The sequence below is a fragment of the Lygodium microphyllum genome, chromosome 3 (assembly GCF_053477565.2).
Source record: "Lygodium microphyllum isolate KBCC chromosome 3, Lygodium_microphyllum_v1.1.10, whole genome shotgun sequence".
In the NCBI taxonomy this organism is placed as follows: domain Eukaryota; kingdom Viridiplantae; phylum Streptophyta; class Polypodiopsida; order Schizaeales; family Lygodiaceae; genus Lygodium; species Lygodium microphyllum.
The window spans coordinates 145,490,922-145,518,074 of NC_141137.1; the positions used below are offsets into that span (position 1 = coordinate 145,490,922).

General features: G+C 39.7%; 1 protein-coding gene across 2 annotated transcripts; it reads left to right on the forward strand.

The window, feature by feature from the left end:
- The first annotated feature begins 5,675 nt into the window (after positions 1–5,675).
- Positions 5,676–8,638, forward strand: LOC148038994 (pentatricopeptide repeat-containing protein At2g33680-like). 2 transcript variants are annotated; one of them, XM_087674853.1, is made up of 2 exons: positions 5,676–6,012; positions 6,119–8,638. In XM_087674853.1, the coding sequence occupies exons 1-2, from the start codon at positions 5,856–5,858 to the stop codon at positions 8,230–8,232; spliced, it is 2,271 nt and encodes a 756-aa protein (XP_087530979.1). In that variant the 5' UTR covers positions 5,676–5,855; the 3' UTR covers positions 8,233–8,638. The 2 variants fall into 2 exon arrangements, with proteins under 2 accessions (XP_087530979.1, XP_087530980.1); XM_087674854.1 differs by having other exon boundaries at positions 5,872–6,012; positions 6,127–8,638.
- The last annotated feature ends 18,515 nt before the right edge of the window (positions 8,639–27,153 follow it).

The window sequence follows — 27,153 nt, forward strand, 5'->3', positions numbered from 1 at the left end:
CGAACACAAAGGAATTCCAAAGAGCTCTTGTATACTCACAAAGTGGCATGAGAGAGCTCAAGAGCGAGGCATGGTGGCATGCCATGCCGTTCATGCCACGAAGGACGCGACTCAACGTGAACCCTAAACCTCGCGCACATGGAGGCGATGCACAAAAGATTGAATACCACCGTCGCATGCCATTTCTAACACGAAGGGCAAGCATCCACGTGAAGAGCAGCCCGTGCACACATAGGCGACGACGTAGAAAAGATCGAGCCACAGAATACGTGCCATGGAGGACACGTGCCCACAGCATGCCACAAGGCGGTGGGGGAGAGGGGGGCATGCCATTCATACCACGGAGGACCCGTGTCCATGCGAGCACTAAACCCCCCGCACATGAGATTGAGTCGTAGAATCCATGCCATGGACGAACTTGGAATGCCATCGGGTACCCTTTATGACACCATGGGCGAGCATCCACGTGAAGAGAACCTCGCGCACATACATGCAACGAGGTACAAAAGATCAAGTCATAGAATCCACGTCGTGGAGGGCACATGTCCACGTGAAGAAGAGAACCCCACTCACGTGGAGGCACCGTACAGAAGATCCAAGTCGTAGAATCCATGCCACGGTGGGCGGACTTGAAATGCCACAGATGCCGACGAGGCGAGACAAGCACGAAAATCGCACTAACGCAAGCGAGCCAAGGCAGGGAATGTGAAGAGAAGGCGATCGAACCGCCCGCACGAGCTAGGCTAGATCGGGCACACGGCGTGCCCCCCCTCCTCTCAACACACCCACCCACCCACCATGATGCGACGCCCCCCCCTCAACACACACCACACCATGTTGCGATGCGCCCTCCCCCCCCCCCCCCCCCCCTCAACACACACACCCACCCACCCACCATGTCGCGACGCCCCCTCCCTCCCCCCCCCCCCCCCCCCATGCCACGACACGACGCGACGCGCCCCCCTCCCCAACATAACATGACATCCCCCCTCGTTCCCCCCCCCCCCCCAATGACATGATGTGACGCGCCGCGCCCCCCTCCCCCTCCCCAACATATCATGACATCCCCCCTCCCCCCCCCCTGACACGACACGATGCGATGCGCCCCCTCCCCCTCCCCAACATGACGTGGCATTCCCCCCTCCCCCCCTGCCCCATGACATGACACGACGCGACGTGTCCCCCTCCCCTTAACACACACACCCAAGCACCATGACACCCCCCCCCCCCCCCCCCCCCCCTCAACACACACCACACCATGTCGCGACGCACCCTCCCCCCTCCAAAATTCGGCCCCCCCCTTCCCCCCTCAACATACACCACACCATGTCGCGACGCGCCCCCCCATGACATCCCCCCCTCCCCCCCCCCCCATGACACGACACGACGCGACACGCTTCCCTCCCCCAACCCAACATAACATGACATCCCCCCCCATGACACGACGCGACGTGTCCGCCCCCCTCCCCAACATAACATGACATCCCCCCTCGCCTCCAATGACACGATGTGACGCGCCGCACCCCCCTCCCCCTCCCCAACATAACATGACATCCCCCCCCCCCCCCCCCCCCCCCATGACATGACACGACACGACGCGATGCGTCCCCCTCCCCAACAAGACATGACATCCCCCCCCCCCCCCCCCCCCCCCCCCCCCCCATGACACGACGCGACGTGACGCGCCCCCCTCCCCAACATAACATGACATCCCATCCCCCCCCCCCCCCCCCCCACATGACACGACACGACACGATGTGATGCGACGCGACGCGCCCCCCTCCCCAACATAACATGACATCCCCCCCCTTCCCCCCCCCCCCCCCCCCCCCCAATGCTTATTTGTTGTGATTATTTAGCACCATTGCTCCCTTTACTGTGAATGGTTTAGTATTCTCCTTGGGAGCTCCCAAATGATGATGCATGCATGATGCGCAATATATGTTTATGTTAAAGAAGAGCAGTAGTGTGTGACATGTCGTTTGTAGAAAGCATCCAAGGTTGTTTCAAAAAGATCTAAAAATCAATTTCAATTGCAAAAGCACGAAATCAAAAGCTCGCAAAAATAACACACCCGTTTAATTCAAGTTCAATCTATATGACAAAAAAGCATTCAAGATACATAATCCTAGCTTATATATTGAATATGCACACCATATTTCATCATGGTCTAAACATTATATCAACCATGTTTCATCATGGTCAAGGGCATATAACATCCCTATCCCTATAAATCAATAGATTTATGTGTAGACAACAAATAATGCTTTTATGCATAAAGATGTAGCCATTGAATAGTCCTAAAGAAGAACAACCCATATAATTTCAAGCTACCCTATTCTAGAGTGAAATCAATGTGCAAAATTCTTCAATTCCTTGAGCAAACCTTTGTGACATCATACATACATATATACATTAAAAAAGTCCATGATTCCTCTTCAAACAAGCAATTTGTGAGCAAATATCTATAGGTAAAAGTGAATTACAGCAATGCTGCCCTATTCTAAAGAGTATTCAATAGCGATTCTATGCATACTTCAAGTTCTCAAAATAGGCTCGACCTTCTCTCTTCAATATATGTTCCATATATACATGCTCTTGCCTTAACTTTCAAGCTCAAAAGCTTGTGTTTTCAGCCTTTCTTACGTTTCTTTTTGCTTTCCCCATTTTTTAGTTTTGTGTAGGACCTGAACCTAGCTACAACTTATTTCGGCTATAACTTTTTCATACAAACTCCAAATAGGGTCATCTAGTACTCAAAATGAATTGAACAGAAATAATCAACAAGGCAATGCTAGAAAAATCTTGAAATTCCTCCTAGAATAGTTGTGAATGCTACTTTTCTATAAACACGTCACTTTTAAATATTTTTAGGTTTGGATGACTTGTACCACTCAAGATAAGCCCTTGGATATATTTAGATCCACCCCAAGTTCTTATTAAGTCATTAGAACTTAATATTGGATACTCATACTATTTGAGAGACCATTTCTATTCCTAGGAAACCTTGTAAAGACTCCATCCCATGTGTCCATATTGCTTATAACTTTATGACAAGACAAATATTACCCCATATGCATATAGTTGAATTCTTTGTGTAAATGGTCTTTCCTATGGTTTTCCTTCACTGAACTTATAGACACATGAAATGAAAGAGCAAGGAGGGAGGCGTAGTTATTTTTTGTAAGCTAGATGGAGGGATGTCTAATTTTTGTTTTGGGGGGAGGGGGGGATCACCTATTATGGCGGCCTTCAAAATGGCTGCCACCTCTATTTTTATATCCCACATAATGTTATTGTTCTTTTTCTACTTTTTAAAATAAATTGCTCAAATAGCTAAATAGTATTAATGTAGTTAATTTTAACTGACCTAATTAATCAAAACTAAACTATTAACTAATTTATTTAGTCTAGTTACTAACCTACCTTTAATAAACTAGCCCGTAATACTAACTAACTAATTATGATTACTAACTACTAATTGACTAACACTTATTACTAACTATGATTACTAATCCATCTCCTACTTAATTTTTTGAGATATATATGCGATTTCTTTTAGTGGTACATATCACTAACCCATCTCCTACTCAATATTTCAAGGTACATATGTGACTTTTATCACAACTGCTATGTAACACGTGTTGACATCTACTTATGTTAGTGGTGTGTGTAGGAAAATATATTACATTTTCTATGTCAAGGGCACATTCATGAGCTACATTGACTAGCACATTGGACCTTGGACTAACCTTGGACCATACACATTACACCTCATTAGGATGCATTCACTTATCACCTTACATGATGCCCACCCAATATGGATATTAATAGAATATGTAACAATATTAATATATTGTTACATTATATTGTGGTGTGTATTTCCCATGAGTTTGTCTAATCACCTAGTGTGGGAGGACTTGATGGTCATTCTATCCAAAGACTCAGTGTGAATTATTGTGAGCAACCAACTTTATGGTAATATACGGAGGTGCCTAATGTGGGAAAGGATACGATCATTTTGGGTCCACTTGTGAGCATGTCCCATTGGTGGATATGTGGAGTAATGGTTAGTTTAAATTTTTTCTTGATTTGTCACTCCTCTTGCTTAAGCTCCTACCATGGCAAGTTTCTCCCTTCATACAAGTTAGAAGGGGTTATCTCTCTCCTATTCTCTCTAGCTATTTTTCCCTTGCTATCACATTTTGCATGCAAAAAGGCTTTCTTTTGGATCCTATTGGTCGTCCTCTAGATTCTAATGAGGTTTAATGTGTATGGTCCTAGGGTCCAATGTGCTAGTTGGCGCCCATGTAGTTGTACCACATGGTAATATATTCTAACTAATTATGGCTATTGACCTCTTGAGGGAGAGGTTATTCCTAAACCAATCTTGGCTTGCTATATTGGTGGCAATGTGGCACACTATCTCATCTTTCATATTTTGTTTCTTTCTTGCTTTGGCAATGGAGTTTTCCATTGACATAGGATAGTTTCTCTATCTTATCCTCCGTGTATGGTCCTAAGGTCCAATGTGCTAGTTGGTGCCCATGCAAGTGTATCACATGGCAATTGGTTGTAACTAACTATGGCTATTGGCCCCTTGAGAGAGAGGTTTTTCCTAGACCAATCTTGTCCTACCACATTGGAGGACATGTGGATTCTGGTTTGGGTGGAGGAAAGAAATCCTACTCCTACCCATGAGAACTTTCCAAATCCACCCTCTCCTAAATTAATTAGCTTCTAGACTAGGTACTTTGGTCATAGTTAGTCCCTTTTTGGCTAAGTTTAGCCATGATCATTTTGACTAAATCAATTAAGGGTTCGCCCCTTTCATGATATATTGCATATACTTTACTTACCCTTTTTTTAGTAGATTTCACGCTTTCATCAAAATAGATAATTAATGATATTAATAATATAATACATGTATATTTTATTTTTTATCTTTTAAATATAACATCTTGAGCTTCATAGGGTTAACCCTCATTGCCCTTCCCCTTGAAAACTTGGGGGTAGTTCACATGGTTGCAATTACAAAATATGATACATAGATGCGAATTTGTAATAGCCAACAAGATTCTTATCATGCAAAACATGTCTTAAAATTTGATGCACACTTCGTTTTCTCGTTGCCTAGGCATGGTTTTGGCTTTATATGTTCCTAGCTTCTCTTGCCCACATGGCCTCATGAGTACTGTTGATGTTAAAAGAATCGTTCCTATGCTAAGAGTTGTGCCACACGTGGATGTGCAAAAGACATTTGACAAATCCTCTTGAGCCAAGTCATGGTGTGTGGCACAAGTCGTTTTATTCGAGACTATACTTTGAAAAGTCTCAAGCTCTTGTGGATCTACCACCTATCATTAGTGACCACATAGAGCTCTGGCCTGATTTTAGCATACGAGAGAAAGTGATTGAGAGTGTAGGTAAAGTTGGAGTACGTAAGTGGATGTGTGGCAACTCCCACGATTTGAGGTTTTGCAATTCACAGTGTGTGGCATGAGTTTAAGAGTTAGTACACACCTAGGTCAATAGACCTAGGCGAGTCCATGAAGCGCAAGAAAATAAGCGTGTGGAATTGCAACTCAACTTTTGGAAGTTTTGGGCCCTCTGATTGGCCCCTTTCTTGCAAAGTGAAGCCAATATGGCTAGTAGAAATGATTGAAGTTCTTTCTCCTCATTGGCAACACACCGTTTTGTAGTGTCTCCTGACCTTGGCACTTAACTGCACTTGCCATCCCCACTAAAGTCGGGACGCAGCTCTAACCAAGTAAACAGTATCTGCGATTTACTAAAGCTTCCACCACCATTCTTCCCGTCTTGCAGTTCCACACATTGCCAGAGAGATCAGGCAAATGTCCTGCACGGCATCTCTTCCCCTCGGCCCCGCATCGCTGCCCTTCGTGTGCGTCCGTCGTTGCAGTGGCCATGGACGGAAAAGAAAGAAAGGTCCAGTCGAGATTGAGAACGTGAGTCCCCCGCCGCGGCTACCGTCATCCATCTCCTCCTACAGTAAGTGTTCGTATCGCCATGTTTTCCCTTCCTTGATCTAGTTGCATTAGGTCATCAAAGGCCTCTTTGGCACACGGATGGTTTTCTACGCCACTGATATGGATAGACATCCAGTGCGCGCCCTCGCTCGAGGCTGGTCGTACAGAGTTCCCTGACCGGGAGGAAGAAACCTCTGTCGGGTCACAGGAGAAGAGGAAGCGTCTGGTGCGCGAAGAGCCTGAGAAGAAGAAGGAAACTGTCCATGTTCGCAACCATCAATTTGTTGATTTACTCAAGGCTTGTGCCCGCCGCAAAGACTTGGAACAAGGTTCTAGATTGCATAATGAGATTGAAAGAAGAGGGCTGCTGATGAAAGATGCTTATGTTGGTTGCACCCTGGTCCATATGTATGCCAAATGTGGTGCGCTTGCAAAAGCTAAAGAAGTGTTTATCAAGCTTCCTCAGAGGAACGTAGTCTCTTGGAATGTGCTCATGTCAGGTTATGTCCAACATGGGCAAGCCAAGGAAGCTCTGGAGGCTTTTGAGCAGATGCGCGTCGCAGAGGTTCCTCCCGATGCAGTCACCTTTGTATGCAGTTTGAAAGCATGTGCTAGCATAGGAGCTGCAGACAAAGGCCGAGAGATACATGCTGATATCGACAGAAGTGGGTTATTGAGAAGAAACATTTTTGTTGGCACTGCCTTGGTTGATATGTATGCGAAATGTGGTCTACTTGCAAAAGCACAAGAAGTGTTTGACCAGCTCCCAGTCAGAAATATGGTTACATGGAATGCATTGATTGTAGGGTATACTCAACACGGGTATTGTGAGGAAGCACTGAAGTGTTTTGAACAGATGCGACTTGATGGGTTATCTCCAGATGCAGTCACATACGTATGCAGCTTGAAAGCTTGTGGCAGAATACAGGCCATTAGTAAGGGGCGCGATATACATGCTGAAATTGTCAAAAGGAGATTGTTTCATAAAGACACTGTTATTGGCAACGCATTGGTTGGTATGTATGCTGAGTGTGGATTGCTTACTAAAGCACAAGAGGTGTTCAACAAGCTTCCAGCTCGTGATGTAGTCTCCTGGAATGCACTCATTGCAGGATATACTCAAAATGGGTGTTGTGAAGAAGCACTTAAGTTATTTGAACAGATGCAATCTGAAGGCCATTTCCCAGACGCAATCACATTTTTGTGCAGCTTAAAAGCCTGTGCCAACATGCAAGCCATAGACAAGGGTGAAGAAATTCATGAAAATATTGTCAAGAAGGGGATGCTGGAAAATGACCTTGTTCTTGGGAATGCATTGATTGATATGTATGCCAAATGTGGTGCTCTTGCGAAAGCACAAGAAGTTTTTGACAAGGTTTCAGCTCCAGATGTAATTTCATGGAATGCGCTTATTAGTGGATACAGTCAACATGGGTATGATGAGCAAGCATTGAAAAGTTTTGAACAGATGCAACTTGAAGGGATTTCTCCAGATACAATCACATTTTTGTGCAGCTTGAAAGCTTGCACCAATGTAGGAGCTTTAGAAAAGGGCAGGGAAATACATGACGAGATAGCTAGGAAAGGCTTGCTGGAGACTGAGGTTTCTTTGGGCACTGCTGTCGTTGATATGTATGCCAAATTTGGCCTGCTTGTGAAAGCACAAGAAGTGTTTGACAAGATTCCAATTAAAGATTTAGTGTCTTGGAATGCATTAATGGCAGGATATGCTCGGCTTGGAGAGGTGGGAAATGTTTTCTTTACCTTCAACAAGATGATCAATGAAGGTATAAAGCCACTTCAAGCGACATTTGGCATTTTGCTGAATACCTGCAGCCATGCTGGCCTGGTAAGTGAAGGTCAAATGTACTTTGAGAGCATGAGCAATGACTATGGCCTGAAACCTACCTTTGAGCATTACACTTGCATGATTGATCTGCTTGGTCGTGCAGGCCAATTGGGAAAGGCCATAGGACTGATCAACAAGATGCCATTTGCTGCTAATCTGGTGGTGTGGAACATTGTTTTGGGTGCTTGTCGGAAGTGGGGAAATGTTGAGCTTGGACGACAGGTCTTTGAATGTGCTCTGCAGATTGATGATAAGGATTCTGCAGCATACATCTGTATGTTTAATATCTATTGCGATGCTGGGTTGCATGAGCAGGCAAACATGGTTGAAGCAATGAGAGTGGCGAAACAAAAGCTGAGAAGTGTGGAGAATGGTTGTGAACTTGAAAGCTGAGATTTACGTCTGTTCTGGGTTCGGATTAATATTCAAGCTAGTTGCTACTGCTTTCTGCAGTACAACAATCATGTTGTCATTATGGATGACTCCATAACTGGCAGGGTGGTGTGGGGCGGCCATATGACGATACTAATGCAAATGGTCTTTTCTCCCTCCAATCCCATGTGGAGCAGTTGGCACAATAGTGAGCTTCCAGCTCACTTGAATAGCATGACTAAGTGTAAAAGTTAAAACCTCTCCATTGGAAATCTGAGGCAATGAGGATTGGTATCATCCCAATACATCTCTCATGGTGAAAGTGCTCTTTAATCTAGAGCGCACCGGGCACTTGTATATGTAATGCTCCTCAATCTTTGGCTCAAGTTGACAAAGCTTGTAGATTTGGTTCTTTGGGGGAAGGGAATTGGCTCCATAGTGATTTGTCTAATTGTTAGTGAGGATTTGGTCGGATCACCAAACCATTAGGGGATAAATGTAGAAGATGCTTTGAGTAGAAAGTTGTATTCGTCCCTTGATCCTTGGTAGGTGTTACCTAAGTCTTGGCTGTAAATTGTTGAATAATGTTCATTTTGATGATCTCACTAAGCTTCTTTTGATAGAGCTTTGGGAAGTGGGAATCAAAAATTGTATTAAAGAGATGGAAGTAATTCATATGTAGCCCACATAGTTATAGCCATGTGTTTGTCCGAGCATACCAACACATGAAAATCATTGTTTGGAAGAGGGCATTAATCATGATAGATAGTGCTCTCCCATTTTTGCTAGACTATCTCATGTAGCACTTAGGGCTTAGTCTTGATCATTTGAGAGATTATCATCGCTAGATGCCTCTCCATTTGCTCCCATTCATCATAAACCTCTCCATCTAATAGTGGCTATTATGCCATGGATCTCCTCCTATGGTAGAGGCTCGATCCTCAAATAGGAGCTCCAATACTAGTGTAATCAATGTGTCTAAGAGCTAGAGCTTTGATTGGGGTACTTGGAACTTGTATGTGTGCTCATTGGTTTTCCATGGCTCCTAATGTTGCTTAGTCTTGAGCTATCCTCTTATGCTTTCCTTGTAGTGAATCTTGGTCTTGGAAAAGCTCCATAGTCTCCCCACCGTATGTAAATTGAGGCATTGATTGTTTGGTCCATTGGGTAGTGTTAAACACCATAACCTTGGTCTTCCCAAGGTTCATCGTGAAGGACTCTTATCCCTAGCGAAAGGCATGTTATGCATATAGGTGGTGTTGCAACCCCTTTGGGGTGTGAGATAAGCACAATACCATTTGCATACAATAGTAAAGGTATTAATACTTTCCCAACACAAGGTCCATCCCCTCCCAATCTATGAATTGAACTTGATATCTCATTAATGTATAGCTCAAAAAGAGTAGGTGAGAGCGGGACTCACTTCACTCCAATAGTGCTCATGATCTCCTTCAACATCTCACTTGGAGCTTGGACCTTTCCAGTGCTTGACTCATACAATGCCAAGATACCCCAGGCACCTTAGTAGCGACGTCTAGATCCTGTAATCTCTGTATAAGTGTGGCTTATTTTGTGGAAGTCCACAAAGCAACAATAGATCAGTTTTCCATGTGCTTGACCCTCCTTGATGATAGCTCGAAGTATGAGAATGTGGTCAAGTGTAGAATACCCTCTCTTGAACCTTGCTTATTCAAGCGCGTGGCCAACTAGAATAGTCTTATAGTTGGTGGGAACCACTGAGTTTTTACATTTTAGATTGGTGTTAGAGTGTCAACTAACTAATTGACAGGGAAGCCTTCAAAAAGACTATAAAATAGGTGGGCTAAGAGCGGTGGCAACACATCTCTTACATGTTAGAGATGCTCATTATGATCTTGTGCTTCTGTTGATGATGTCGTGGACCATAGCTAAGCTAAAGAAGGTTGAGAAGTTGGGATTGTTGTCAAGGATGTTGTCTAGGCACTTGCTAGAGGGAGATAACATATTTGTGCCATGTCTTAGGAGGTAATGGGTGTATGGGCTTTGGGCTCTGGAGTGCCTTTCACACCGCATTTCTATCCTACCTCAAGAACAGCTTATAAACACTCATACACTAACTTGGCCAAGTATGCTCTTTTCTTCCTTTGCACTAGGTAGCAAAGATCATGCATGCTTAGCAATGCATGTAGTTCCCTCGAGCTTCCTCCAAGGCACGGGTTTCTCAACATTCTTGTTGTACTAGATATTCTGTGGGATATTCTTGCTCAGGGGGTTAAAAGGAGATTGAATGTGTGGGAAATTGTCATGGAGACATGTATTTTTAATGCTTATCTTTGCTATGAGTATGTCCAAGAGCTTCTCTTGCAGTTAGAGAAAGCAGAGGATAGGAAGGTAGCAGTGGCTAAGTTAGAAGCCAAAAAGGAGCCCATGGTTGCGTTCCAATCAAAGAAGACCCGCCAAGTAGTTATGTGCTAGAAAGAAATGCATGAGCTGAAGGTAAAGCTCGAAGCCAAGGAAGGAGAAGAAGGAAAGTGGGAAGCAAGGTTGGTTGAGGAGAAACATAACCTAGTGAGGATGCAGCAATGTACTTGCAAAGTTGTATGAAGAGCTACAAGAAGTAATGAAGAACGTCCAAGATCCCATAGAAATGCTAGAAGCAACAAGAGAGGAAAGGGCACACAGGTATCAGGAGGAGATAGAAAACTTGAAAAAGGAGACAGCCTTGGGGCAGGGGGAGCAAAAGAGGTTGGAGAGAGAGATTGAAGATCAAGAGCAAAGACTGATGGTCCTGGCTCAAAGGGAAGGGGAGAGCCTTAAAGAAATGTAAAAGAGAGTAGAAGATTGGGCTAATCATAATGAAAGAAGAGTCAAGGACTTGGCGCACCATCTGGCCCATGTGGAAGGAGATAAAGTGTTAGAAAAGAGCAAGGCATAGGGTGCTCAAGTGAGCCTAGAGATCCAACAACGTGTCTTCCTTAACACAATCCTAGACATCACTCAAATAGAAGAAGGGGAGGCCGTTTAACCATTGAAGAGAATTGTGTATATATAAGGTGCACATGTGAAGTGCACGTGAATTAAGTCACTTGTGATGGCCTAAGTACCCTATGTATGCAATGTGTGACATTGGCAAAAGTTGTATTAAGCTATGTGGGACGCTTCCAAGCATACACACTAGATAGCAAGGGTAAGAAGTGCTGCCTTCCTTTAGGGCTTCAAAAATAGCAAGAAGTTTCCAAAGAAGGCCTAGAATAGTTCCAAGATGGACCAAATGTTGGTAATGACCAAAAGCAAATGATGCCAATGGAGCAAGCTATGTAAATGCAAGGCTGTCTTGCTAGTGTTAATCCAATGAGTTTTGGATAGCAAGGCATGCATGCAAATATTGTTAAAATGCATGGATCTAGAGCATGGCTATGGTGGACGATAGATGTAAACAAGACTCATGAAGACATAGAGTTGATAACTATTTGTTACACAAGTGAATTAGATTCCAAGATTGAGACTTGGACTCATAAAGACAATCTTGTGTATGTAGTCAATGACACAGACCCTTGAGTGAAAGGACAAAAGTACTATGACATTGCATCCAAATGAAAGGCAAGTACAATGCTTTATAGCTTGAGGATAGGTAGCACTTTCCACCACTGTGCTTATGGGATTGAGAAACCTTGCATATCCTTAGCTCAACTACTCTATACAAAGGGGCTACAATGGGTGTGATTGCCTAATTGTCAACACCCCTTCTCAATCACAACTAGAAAGGCACAAAGTGTGTAGAGGCTTTAGTGAGTTACCACCTATAAAGTGTGGGCACGCCACAAACATGGTAACATTTAGAGGCTATTGCAAAACAAAGCTAAGTCTGGGTACCAAAAATATGGTGGACATCCAAAGGATGTAGCAAGGGCTTCACAAAGTGTACAAAGACTATAATGCCAAGTTACATGAGGAGTTTACAAAGCTGCTTTATGTTTAGTCTAAAGAATTTAATTAGCAATCCATACTTAGAAGACTTTGATTGGGCACCAAACAATGTGTCCAATCTATCCCAGGTATCATGTGATGCATCACATGCATCCACATGATGAATGTAACTATCATCCAACTCAACTTTATGATGGCTTGAGCCTTGTCATCATTTTTCTACCAGATTGTTCCAAGGGCAGCATCTCGGGGCTTCTTCTCTTGTCCACTAGTGATGGCTCATAGGCCCTTCTTCATTAAGATAAGCTTTATGTGGGTCTGCTAGGTGTGAAACCCAACTCCTTTGATGAATCGACATGTTGAAGAGTCTTTGCCCATGCTAGAGTGATTGGAATAGTATTAAGAGACATAAGTAAGAGTGATTGGAATAGTATTAAGAGACACAAGTAATGGTAGTGGTAAATAGTATTAAGAGATACTAGCTTGATCTTGAATCTTCCAAGTTGGATCTTGAATCCTTTCCTTGCTGTTGAGAATAGTAGCAAACAACTGATAATATGTCAGTGAAGAAGGTTGAGCTTGAGTGTACAAAAGAAGTAAGGGATTAGCTTGAAGCACTTGATGTCAAGCTTGATGATGCTTGATCTGTAGGTTGGTTGTTTGATATTTAGGCAAGTAGCTTGATCTTTAGGACTACTCCAAATCTTTTTCTTGAACGTTTACACTTGCTGGAATCTTCAGATTTGAGGCTTAAGCTGACTGAAAATAGTGGAAAAAAAGAAGTGGAAAAAGCTTGAAAAGTACTTGGCTATGGCAGATTAGGGTTTTCAAAACACGAGTTCAATTTTTTGGTTGGGGCAGCTTGTACAGTTGATCATTTGAGAAACCCTCTTAGTGGGAGGTAGCTTAGGTATGGGGCTTGCAACGCCCTATGGTCGTGGACAACATCACAGACCTTAGGTGCAACATCAACCGTACGACATGTTGTAAAGTACATTTTGGACAACGAGTTGTTACAGGCACAATGTTGGTCTAGAAAGGCAGCAATGTCAGGGTTTTAGGTGACAGAGAGGAGCTCCAGGAGTAAGGAGAGAAGTCTCTGGAAGGAAGCTTGTCAAGATCTTGCTTAGTTGAAGAGATCTAAGAGCTCACAAGTCCAGTTTGGCTATGGCTGCTGCCAAGAGTAGAGGGTGTAGATGCATCTACACCCCTTGGTATGTACGGGACTCAAGGAATGAATATTGGCCATGCAAATGCTTCATATAGTGCTAGCCATAATGCTAATATAGAAAATGTACCCTTTTTTTAGCCACTAGTTTATGATAACTTGGGATCACCAAAGGGCAAAGTAAAGGACTATGGTGAGGGTGGTAAAGAAGTGAAGTTTGGGGTTTTCAATGGCATATAAGATAGATTGAAAGCATTAACTTTCATTCAATAGTTTGATATGGCCTATTTGAAAGGTAACTTCATAGAATCCTCTAAGATGTGAAAGGCATCCACATTTTTTAAAGGAAATGCATTACATTGTAGTCGACATTGTTGACACAAGCAAGGTAGAGCACTATGAACGTGGGTTTAGTTTAAGCAATTGTTTGATTTCACTTGGTTGGCAAGTACCTTTGAAGTAGATGTTATGATTGCTTAGCATAAGTTGGATGCATCACAATGCAATAATATTTAGCAATACAATAAAAAAGTCTTGGGAGGTATTGCTGCTTGCCACTTCTTATCATACTATAAACCATTCTAAGAAAATTGAGAAGTACTGTTGTGGGCTACCTGAGGAAATTAGGAATTTTTACATAATAAAGACCATTGTGACCAGCATATCACAACTCATAGAGATGATTGTTGTGTGGAAAGTCTATGGGCTTGAAGGACCATGATGAGAAGCTATCCAAAAACTCTTCCAAGTCAAAAAGGGGTAGATCTTGAAATAGGGTTGAGAAGAGGAAAAGACAACAAGGAAAGACTTATAAATTAATTGCCAATGTAAAGATGGTTGCTAATACTTTGTATGTGAACATGATAGACACATGGCAAGGGACTATCCTAATATAGATAGCAAGTTGACAAGGCTAAAAAGAAGGGAGATCCTAGGGGAAACAAAGCCTGAGACCTCAACTAATTTCGACCCTAATGTGGTTGTAGATCAATTCAATGATGATGCTATAGAACTTTACAGAGCATGTGGGCAAGATTAGATATCAATATGTCTTGATATTCTTTGATCATGGTGCACATATAAATTTTATCTCTATAGACATGGTTGGTTGTTTAGGCATTAGAGAGGATAAGATAGATCCCATGGCACAGATTGGTATGGGATGTAAGGACACACAAAGTTTTCCATATCTATCATTGGAAAGCTTCACTTGCATATGTGGATAGTGAAGAGTTTTTCATATGATGCATTACACGGAATGCCTTGATGCCATTACATGCATACAATTTTTTATACCCATGATTATATGTTATAACTCTTCATCATAAAACTCCATTCATTAGATGCAAAGTTGAAAGGGAAAATTTTCCATATTGTATTAGCCATAGCTATTTCTAAAGTAATGGAAATGCATCTTTCAACTTACTTGAATTTTGCAAAGACAATAACCAAATTGTTTGAACTGCATCTAAGTTGGATAAGGATCGCATTGCATGTTTGAAGATGTATATTGATTGCTTTTCTCAATCTAAGTGATAGAATAGTTTCCACTTGAAAGGATAAATAATTATGCCATGTATTCGATCCTTATAGTAGCCCTCCTAATAAGCCACAATATAGGGTGATTGCAACCCAATAGGAGGAGATTATGAGGCAAGCAATTGAGTTGTTAGAAAATAGATTTATTCATCCCAACTCATCTCCTTATACTTCTCCAGTGCATTTGGTGTAAAAGAAGGACGATTCATAATTTATGTGCATTGACTATGGTGTGTTGAATAAGACTACGATTAAGAATTGATTCCTGATTCCTAGGATCGATGCTATTATGGATAGATTGTAGGGTCACATTGATTTGAAAAGTGGATACCATCAAATACATACAAGGCTTGAGGATGTGCCTAAGGAAACTTTTAGAATATCTTTTGGTCTTTATGACTTTCTTGTCATGCTCTTGGGCTTATGAATGCTTCTACCACTTTCAATTGAATGATGGGCATATTCTTTAGACCACATAGAGCTTTTGTGGGCACATTCTTTGATGACATGATTGTGTATCTAAAGAATGCAGAGGAGCACAAGAAGCACTTGGATATAGCATTTAATGAGTTGCATAAGCATCGACTAGTGATCAATGACAAGAAAAGTGAGTTCTTTTTGTATGAAATCCACTTCTTCTTGGGGCATATTGTATTAGTGCATATGTATCCCACCAAGATTGAGGTAATATGGTCATGGTCATGCTTGAAGAATGTACTTGAGCTCTCTAGCCTTTTGGGCTTATGTTCTTATTAGAGATGGTACATTCAAAACTTTGCTAAAATTGTATGCTTTGCAAGAGAAGGGAGTGCCTTTTAGATGGATAGTAGTAAAAATTTCAACATTTGGAAAAGCTAAAAGAAAAATTAGCTTTGGATCTGGTGATTGTATGACCAAATCTCACATGGAAACACTATCTTCTAGGGGATGATTTTACGGTATAGATCAATTATCAAACATTGTGCTAAATTCTTTCTTAGATGGAGTTGTTTGAGAAGCATATGAGATGGGAACATTTCCTCTATCATGCATATGTAAGAAAAATGTAGTGGATCAATGCACTATCCAGAAAGCTTTAGATTTCATTTCTTACTATGGTTTGTCATAGTGAGTTGGATGCCATGAAAAATAACTATATTGTTGATTCATACATTGCTGATATTTATGTTTAGCTTTACAACAACTAGAGGCATGAGTGCTATGCACTTAGTTATGGCTTTCTCATGACGCATGGGTGATTGTGTGTCACAAAATAGTTGAGAACGAAAGTGATCATTGAGAGTCATGCTCCTTTGCAGGCAAGGTGTAGAGGCATTGATGCTATGGTTAAGGTAGTGCATCACTTCTTTTATTGGCTAGCATTGGGACATGATATTGAGGAATTTTTGTGCACATACGTTGTTACTTAGAAGATCAAGTATGATAGACAAAAGGTTCCCATTTTGCTACATCCTTTGCCTATATCTGATAGGCTTTTACACAACATTACTATGGATTTCATAATTGATCTTTTGATGATTCCTACATGAAATGATAGGATACAGTCTATCATTTGCATGTTCAATAAGTAGGCCCATTTCATCCATGTATGGAAGAAAATCAAAATTGATCATATGGCATGGATATTTATACATCATACCTTTAAGTATCATGGCATGCTTGAGTTGATTCCTACAGGAAATGATAGGGTATAGACTTTCATTTGCAGGTTTAATAAGTAGGTCCATTTCATCCTTGCACAAAACAAGATCAAAGCTAATAATATAGCATAGATATTTATGGAGCATATATTTAAGTATCATGATATGCTTGAGTCATTCATGAGTAATTAAGACCCTTAGATGGCCAATTTATTTTGGAAGGGGCTATTTGAGAATATGGATACCATGTTGAACTTTTCTTTATCGTCTCATATGCAAATAGGTGATTAGTCCAAAGAGGCTTACTCCACAATTTTGGATCCTCTAAGATGCTATGTTTCAAATCATAAGGTAGTGGGAAAAGTATTTTCCCTTGGTTGAGTTTTCTTATAACAACATGATGCATAGTTCCACTAGTAAAGCTCCTTTTGAGATAGTAGAGGGTGGAAAGAAAGTTCCATTGATCTTGCATACAAAGGATAAAATATTTGAGACTCATCATTCTATGGAAAATATGGATGTAGTTTATCAAAATGTTAAAATGCACTTTAGAGATCACAAGAAAATTAGAAAAGGATAGATGATCACTATAGACATGCATTAGAGTTTGCAGAGGGTGATTGGGTACCACTATGATTTGAAAAGGCTAGGTTGAGAAAGTGAAAGACAAGGATCATTTGTATCCAAAGGTGAATATGCCTTATTATGAACTCCTCTGGAAAACTTGCCCATGCAAGCTAAGTGAAAGCTAGTTGGGGCTAACTAAGGCTCATGAATAGATCATTCCAAATGAGGTTGATTATAGTTATTGCATTCTACGGTTTTTGGATTAGCTCTGAGACAAGTGATAGCACTGATCACCAGCATGATAAAAGAAGGGCAATAGGTTTTCTTCTCTACCTCAATGAGAAAAGGTGATAGAAGAGGAGAGGCTTGCCATTGCACTAGAGTTTTGCCCCCCTTTCAAAGTTGTTGATGCCATTAGAATTTCCATAAGAGCTACCATTCAAAAGATTCTCTCTCTCATGGAATAACGCATCTTCAATAATTCTTAACATAAACTAGAAATTGGTGAAGAGCATGAGTGATTTTTACCATTAAAACCCTAATTCATAGCAACAATTAGGACTTTTCAACCACCTCAAAATGCATGCCCAATAATTGAAGATCCAAAGTTTGGAATAGTAGTTGTAAATTGTGAATTACCTAGATCTGTAGCCCAAGGAATGGGAAAATTGTTCCCTGTTGCTATTGGTCATTTAAGATAACTCAACAAATTGAGGATTGAAGGAGATTAGCCCAAAATCTCAGTGTATTTCATCTTTGACTAATACATGATAAGAAAATACTACGAGGGGTGCCATTTGTTGGGGTAAAGTTTGAGTTTAGATTTGTGAATTTTGTTGCTTGCTATAATTTGTGCTAAATTAGTTCATTTATCAATGCCTTGTACATTGTCAAAACAATATAAAGATATACTTCAACCTCCTTCTTCTTTACCACCCAAGAGAGAAGTAGACCATTCAATTGACTTGGCACCTGACACTAAACCCATAAAAAAACCACCCTATCATTTGTCAAAGTATGAGTGTGAGGAGGTGGAGAAACAAGTGAATGAATTTTTTGAAATGGAAATTATTCAACCTAGTCAATCACCTTTTGCATCTCTAGTACTTTGTAACGTGCCCGCCTATTGGCTGTCCAAGCACGTTTTAGCAATCCATCGAGAAACGAATCTAAGCGTCACTGCCCGGCACTCCCATGGAATGCTATGGAGTTTGTTGCTTAGGGTTTCTGAGTCCGCCTTGCAACGGAACGTTCGCGGTCGAACCCACTAGGATCGACTTGAAATCTAAGTCCTTGGTGGTCAAGGTCTCCTGACAGTATTCTAGCATCGGGTCTCGGACATTTTACTTTACACAGAGATGCCCAAGCCGAAGCAGGTCCATGTTGCACTTGGTTCAAAGAGAATGGGAAACGAGAGGGATGCACCGCTCAACCTCTTTGCCCGTAGGGCATAGTCCCATTCCGGTCTCCTAAAACATCATGAATTGGGTTCTAACCTAACCATACCTAAAGGTCAAATGACAGTAAAACCTTGTGAGAAGCCTCCCAGTTCTTTGGGACCACCTTGCCGTAGGATAGACCGTCGAGGTTCTGCCCACCCGCTTCCCTTGATAGCTTTAGTTTTCTAATTAGGTCCTATCACATTTGTGTATGACATTCACAATCAGCTTCCTTAATTAGGCCTTTTATGGAACATGATTCATTTGTGTAATTTACAGCACTGACACAAAAACAAAACAAGTAGTCCTTTTGACAAACAAGTTCCTTAACTTATCTTCAAGTTAATCTTTGTCTCCTGCCTATATATGAGAATTATGTATCCCTTCTGTCCAATAGAAGTACCCGGTCCAAATCACATAGCACCATAATTTCCATCCATGATCTAGAATAGGATCTTCCAACGCCACAGACGTCGGGCTCACGACAGAGTCTTCAACTCCATTCCAGACTAGGCAAGGGGTATCCAGAGCTCCACCTGACCCCAAGCGGCCTAGGAGTGAAACATAATTTCCATGGTTGGCTTTTTCAGCACTCGACCTTCGACCCGCGAATCAAGTAGTGCCCTTTCGGGGTAATCCACGGTGCAATCTTGGATATGATCCACCCGTGCAAAATATCCTTCTTTAATTAATCCATTTAGGAATCAATCATGATCAAGGCAATCAACCTAATATCATCTTCCAGTGAAACATTCCTTTATTTCCCATGGCTACTAGTCATTACTGACCCTCGCCATGCTTTTACCATCAAACACAAGCACTTGGAATATTTATCCAAATCATGATGCAACAATCAGCTGATTGTAAAAAAACCATTTAGGGTGTTGTTCAATCAACTAACAAAACTAATTGTATTTTTCCCAAACAATACAAGAATAGATGTGATAATAATTCCATCGCATATTTCTTCTCCCTCTCGGGATCAAAGAGCAATTCTATGCAAAATTTACTTAATACTTGTATGCACAATTCTTAATATCATTCTTTTTACGATTATGCTATTCATAACCCCTGATCGATTGCTCTATCAATGAATAAGCCATACGCAACTAAGTGCAATTAACTTCCCTTGATACATGTACTTTGCAAACTCCATCTTTTCAATATGTGAGAAGAGGTCTATCCCTTCCCATGACCTATTCTCGTACATTATAGTATGGGGCCTAATGTATCTCATGTGAAAATCAAGGCAAGCATCTATCAATTTAGAAATACATTACTTACGACCGGAACCACAGTTGGATTGGTAGTGATGCCCTCGCCTGAGGCTCTGTTGCTTGTTGAGGGATTGCCATCTGCATGTGACATTTTTTGCTTGGGGGCCATGATCTTCTTCTCTTTTAAACATGACTCCCACAAGTCTTCAGCAGCCACTTGCTCGAGAGGAGGGAAATTGGGGAAAATCAGCTTACGGGTTAGGGGATGAGCTTCGGGAAAAGGAAAAGAGAGAATGCGTGTGGCCACCCTCTAAGGAGGGGGAAAGGGAGAAAGAACCTTCTCTCTCTCTCTCTCTCTCTCTCTCTCTCTCTCTCTCTCTCTCTCTCTCTCTCTCTCTCTCTCTCTCTCTCTCTCTCTCTCTCTCTCTCTCTCTCTCTCTCTCTCTCTCTCTTTGCCTCTTGGGGTCTCCTTGTGCTTTCTTGCGCCTCTCCATGCCTCATATTTATAATGAATCAGAGAAGAGCGGATGTGATTAAGAACAAGAGTTCTTAGTGGACGGGATCTTGGAAAAATCAGTGTTAGATGCTCAAATCATAAATCTGATGGTTCTATTGGCTCCAAAAGGGGGGTAAAACTCCAATACACTTGCTTAGAAATCTTTCAAATCACTCCTATTTTTTCTCCTTGTTCGAAGTGCTGTTCACTCCAAAAGGGGGGTAAAACTCCAAGACACTTGGTTAGAAATCTTTTAGATCACTCCTTCTTTTTCTCCCTATTCGAAGTGCTGTTTATTGCTTGTAGAGTGCGATCACGGCTCGTGCGATTTTGCAAATCCCTCTTTTTTTTGTATTAAATCTCCAAAACCTAGCTAGAAATTCACTTACTTTTTTTCCATGACGTCCAATTCTAGAAATTTCCATATCTCTTTAGGATATTTACAATAAGTAATATCCAAAATATCTAAAATATGCTGATTTTTACCCAAAAATCTAATATTTTTGGACCATCCATACTATACACATTAACATTAGCGATTAATATGGCTCATAACTCTTGTTCACATTGTAACTTTCGTGAAGGGTGGCTATGGTCCTTGTCAATCCGAGAAAAATATCAAATTTATGACTCTTGATTTTTTAAATAAAACATTTTTAATTAAATAAAAATGATTATTTATTAATGTTAGTTAGTTTTTACCTTAGTTAGTCTTTAGTTAGTAACCTTACTAACTTATTAATTGACTAACTAACTTTTGAACTAACCAATTGACTTTTAACTGCGTGGAAATATTATATACTTCTTGTTAAGAAGAAGGATGGGTCATTTCACATGTGTATAGTAGACTATAGAGACCTCAACAAAAGTTCTATCAAGAATCGCTACTATATCCCTAATCTTTTGGATGAGCTCAAGGATAGTATGGTGTTTACTAAGATTGAGGCCATCATCAATAAGGATGAAGGAATGGATGAATATAAAATAGTGTTTCATATGGAAAGGGGTATTTATGGTAAGGCCATTTGTCCTATCTAATCACCATCTATTTTTCAAGATCCCATGAATAAAATATTACCTTCAAATTAGTCTTAGTATTCTTTGATGACATTTTGATTTATAGCAAGAACAAGGAAGGCCATCTCTGGCATGTGTGAAAAGTCTTTGAGACGCTAAGGAAGCATAAATTGTACTTCCAAGTGCACCTTTATGGTAAATGAAGTAGAATATTTGGGCCATATAGTAAATTATCATATTAGAGAATTTAGGCTCCCAAGTCCCACTTTCAAATAATAAGAGGTAAAGATTCAGTCATGTGGCTAAATCTTAACCCATGCTTCAAAGTGGGACCTGGAAGGATAACCTGTATAGTAAATAAGGTAGACTCCACTTTCAAGTAAGGGGACAAGATTTGACCATGTGGCCAAATATTAACTATATTGGAAATTCCCAAACTATATGAGAATTTCCAAATTCCCAAATATAGTGTTGTAAGTAAAAAATGACTTATGGTGGATCCCAAATAGGTGCAATGTGTTAAGGATTGGCCTATTACAACGAGTTCTACTTCTTTGTGTAGTTTCCTTAGTCTTTCACCCTTTCATAGGTGCTTCATTAGGAATTATATGCATATTCTGGCTCCTCTCATACCAGTTGAAGCATGAGACATTCTTGTAGGATGCTACATCCCATAAAGAGTTTCAATGAGCTGAAGTCTTTGCTTATTAAAGCATCTATCCTTGTATACGTAAACTTCTCCAAGGAATTCACTATTTGTGTGGGTGTGAGTAGCCAAGGTATTGAGGCTATCATTATAAGACCATAGTGTAATTGCATTTGAAAGTAGAAAGCTTGATGTTTTCTTCATAACTTAGCCTTTCTCCCAAAAAAAAGATGATGGTTAGCTATTCTACAAAGTTATGACTTTGATATCTCTTTTATGGGGAGAAAGATAACTTAATGGGGTGTCGATGCATAATCTCACATGTGGGGATGTTCCATATCAACTACCTCTACCATTTATAAAGATTGGATTCGTAATGCTCAAGAGAATTACTTAATGGATGATCATTCTATCATGTTAATATAGAAATTACAATAAGGTAAAAAATAATCATTTCCAAATTTCAAGTGGGATAACAATATCTTATGGTTCAAAGAACAAGCCTATTTGACATCTCTAACTAATTTCAAGTAGAAAATTCTTCAAGAATGAATTCATCTCCAAAGGTGGGATATTTAGGCCTATTTAAGAAATTTGAAAAGGTCCCCAAGAGATTCTATTGAAATGGGTTTTAGAAAGATGTGAAGGATTATGTGTCTCAATGTTTACATTGTCAATAAAACAATGACTCTTTTCTCCTACTTGGTGGTCTATTATAACCATCATCAATTATATGATAAATGGCTAATATTACCATGGATTTTATCACGGGTCTTTCAACCACTAAGCATGATTAGAATGGTATTTTTTTTGTTGTTTATTAATTAAGTAAATTAGGTCATGTTATCCCTAACAAAGCTCAACATTTAGATAAACAGGTGATAGAGCAATTGATGGAAAGAGTCTTCAAACTTCACAATATGCTTGTGAAGATTGTTTCCAATAGGGATATAAAGTTTATGGGCAAATTTTAAAAGAGTTTATTCACTTCTATGGACACTTATTTTACTCCTAGTATCGCCTATTATCCTCAAATGGATGATCAAACCAAGAGATTCAATTGTCGTTAGAAGTCTCCTTGAGGCACATTTGTCATGACATACAGTCTTTGTGGGATCAATGGCTTCATCTTGCTGAATTTTTCTACAATAATACCTATCACATGAGCATTGGAATGTTTCCTTTTAATGCTATTTATGGTTATAAAGTCCAAGTAACCTTTACTTTGTTCTATGATAATGATAATCCTCAAGCTAGGAAAGAACTCAAGAGGATGGAAGGACTAATGAAGCAGTACAAGGAGAATATTTGCAAAGCTCAAGACATTATAAGATCATAATGAAAGAAGAAGGCATGTGAAGTTGAAGTTGGAGATTGGGTATTTTTGAAAGTACCAAAGCCTCAATATACCTCTCTTAAAGGTGGATATAATAAATTGGCTCATTGATTTTATGGTCCATACCAATTATTCAAAGAGTTGGTATTTGGAGCCCCAAGAGGAACACGAAGAAAATAGGGGAAATACTAAAATAAAATCTATCTTGTCACACCAACATGGATGTTATTCATATTTTAATCAACCATAAGGAAAAAAAGAACATTAAGAAGAACCAATTTTCACACATCATCATATAATGAATCTTCCACGGATTTATCACAACAAATATTCAACATATTCTTCATAAAGACCATCAAATAACCAAAAGAACACAAAGGAATGATCAGCTTTGAATGAAATTCATCACATAGTATTCATATTTCATTATCTTCATAGTCTTTCTCTCAATCTCTCTCATGTAGATACAATGTTTCTTCATAGAAATTGACTATCTCTTATGCACTATCTCTCTCACACATAGTCTCTCTCAATAGTACATGAGAATAGCAAATAATCACACTTAATAATCATCTCTTGATCTTGGATATTCCTCAAAAGAGGTATGCCTAATATGAAGAGGCACCAGAGCCACTACAATGACCCTTGGGTGCTCATCCATGCCATTGTCACTTCAGTATTCAGTTCAAATCTTCATCAGCTACTTCTTTTGATTTTTCAAGCTATTAAGAGCTTCCATTATTCTCTTTCCAAGTTAGAAAACATCCCCAAGCTAAACATTCATCCATCAGAACACTTATAGAAGCATACAAAAGGCATTAGAAGGCATACATAAGCTCATTTAGTACACTATAGAAGGTCTACATAAGGCATAAAAATCATAGAGCTCAAATAAAAACCAATTCAAACCATCAAAAACCATCTAGCACACTCTCAATCATTCCTCAAACCACTCATCTACGATCATAACCTCTCAAACATAAAGAAAACATGCCAAAATAGAGGCAAAACAAACCCATCATAACCAAACAAATACACCGCAGAATCAATTGACATATCATAACTCAACTGAAAACCATCATAAGCTTCTCAAACCTACTCAATCCACTCCAGTACATGTCAAAAAACTTCAAAACCATCCAAAAACCAATCAATCAACCACAAAATCAAACAAAAATCACCCAAAATCTAACAAAAATAGCTAAAAATATAGTCATTTTAGCACTCAACATATCCCCACACTTAACTAAGGGAGCATCCACGTGACCTTGAAAATATAATAATAAAAGCTCTAAAATAACTATTATTAATCATCAACTCTAGCTCGAACAAATCTACGACCCCAACAATAACCTACATCTAGCAAACAATTCTGACGAAAGGAAAACACCTTGTATCCATTAACTCATCCTAAAAAGATAAAATTAGAAAATTTTTGCAAAGGATATAATAGGTTTCTTCTATCCATTGCAATTATAAAAAACTAGGCAATCACTTAAGAACCACCATCTCAATCAACTTCATTAAACCACAACCCCTTCATACACAACTCACAACTCACATACAGACTAGACATATAATAGTTACTTGAATGGCACCTTCAAAAACATACTATATCATTATGGATTAGAAAAAATACATCAAGAATTAGTGGAGTGTATCACTCTTAAATTCTTGATGGCTTCTAAATTTGTCTATGGAGAGGAATTTATCCAAAAATGTCTTAGAAGGATTTTAAAAGAATTGCAAATAGCACATTTGCTCCACAAGTATAAGATATCTACTTGGAAGACAAAGAGCATGGAAATACAATATGTCCAACTAATGGGGATCAATATCCACATTAGCATTAAGGTACAATTTAGGTATTGACTTTTGATTATTTTGAGAATGAAGATAATGTATGCTAAGTACCAAGCAAAATGAGTAGCCAATCTAACTAAAGGATTAGTAGATTGATAATATATTTGGACAAACTACAAATAATTATGATAAGCTTGTATAGGAGTCTTCCATTCCCCTATAATAATAGGCCAATTAATCTGGGGACCCGTCAACGAATTTGCCTGACTCCATTCTCTGTGTCTAGATATCTGCAACAATCAAAACCTGTGGCTACTAACCAATTGAGGTAGATCATAAATGAAAGATGTGGAAGAAGGAAGAGGAACAAGAAGTTAAGGATGAAGTGGCAGATAAGCAAAATCATAAAAGGAAGAAAGGATTAAAGATGGATATTTAGGAAATTTAATAGAATATGATAAGAAAGACGTTAAGAAATATGTTGGAAAAGTAGATAAGAGTGTAGTAGACAGTGGAGTATAAGGAGAAGAAGATAAGAAAACAAAATCTACAATGAACGAGCAATGAGTAAAAATAAGAATTTGTGGATCTGATTGAGGTTAAAAAAGAAGAGAAGGAATAATATGGAAGTCGATTGAAGTATGGATAAATAAGAATCAAATCTATTGGCTATCTATTGATAATAAATAAGTGAAGGTATTGATGGACCTAAAATAAATAAACAATTGTAAGCTTCAAAGAAGGATATGTTGAAATGAGATTTTGTGAAAATATGGGCTAAAAGATCCTCCCTCAGTTGGTTAGCATTTTGTAGACATGTAGAGGATTTTAATTATCGAGGATTCAAGGGAAGAGAATCTATAATTGGATGCCAAGAAACTTCAGGGTAGTTAGTCACTTTGGATGAATAAGCTTGGAAAATCTCATTTATCCTTATCTCTAGATGTCGAACATAAATGACAGCTTGCAAAATAATATCCCCCACATATACTAAAAAAAATCCTCATCCTTTGGAATCACAAGATCACCTCAAATATACATGTAAGCCATCAGCATAGTATCGGGTGTAATAAAGACTTCAAATACCATCCTAACCACTTTCATATAAGGAGATCAGAGGACCAAGCACTACTCCATCCATCCTATGGGGACACAAATCCATACTGGAAAACTTCATATAAAATGCTAGCTTTTGTTGTTGATAATGCACAAAAAGGAGTGATCTGGCAGGATATATTCCATAAATTACTCAAAACAATTCTTCAGTAGTTCCATTCTAGATTGTAACCCCTCCATGTTGGCTTGAAATAGTGGACATAGAATTGCACTACATTGGAGAGCAACGAAGTCTATATTTGACAAAGAGGATACTGGGCGTACACAAAGACTTGGCAGAATAAAGTGCAACTAAGTCAATTTTTCTCTCAACTCCTTGATCTGAGTATTCTAGCTATCAATTGTTAATAGTGGACATAGAATTGCAACCAAGTCTATATTTGACAAAGAGGATACTGGGCATACACAAAGACTTGGCATAATAAAGTGCAACTAAGTCAATTGTTCTCTCAACTCCTTGATCTGAGTATTCTAGCTATCAATTGTTGTGTTTGCTGATTGTAGCTCTATTGTTTGTGTAGCAATTAAGGCTTGAAACTCCTCATTTTCGTTAGAAAGATTATCTCTTTCCTTAGTAATAGTAGCTACCTAATTTTTTGCTTCAGTTAATTGGGCATGCACAGATGATATCTCCACTTTCTGGGCTTCTAACAACTTAGTTTACTGCTTCATTTGTTTGAATAGATCAAATAGGATTTCTTTAGTAGAGGCAAGCTTTGTAATAGTCTTGTATAACTCCTCCTTGGACTGTTGCATCTCCTCATAAAAAGAATAATATAACTACCAAATACGGGTAGTAACTGAGATCTCTATGGAATTGTGAATATCCTTACACAAGAAAGGAATGGAATAACCAAGCAGTGTAGAGAACAGACTCATAGAACAAATTTGTAGATGTAAGGCATGTAGGAAGAGCACTTCCTGATGTAACACAGATTGACAATCTAGGAACTAGAACTAGAACTATTTCAGCCACATGCTTTAAGTGCTTTCTTTGAATCATGAGAGAAGGAGGAGAATCATTATCTTCAAGAATGGGTTTAAGATCTTCT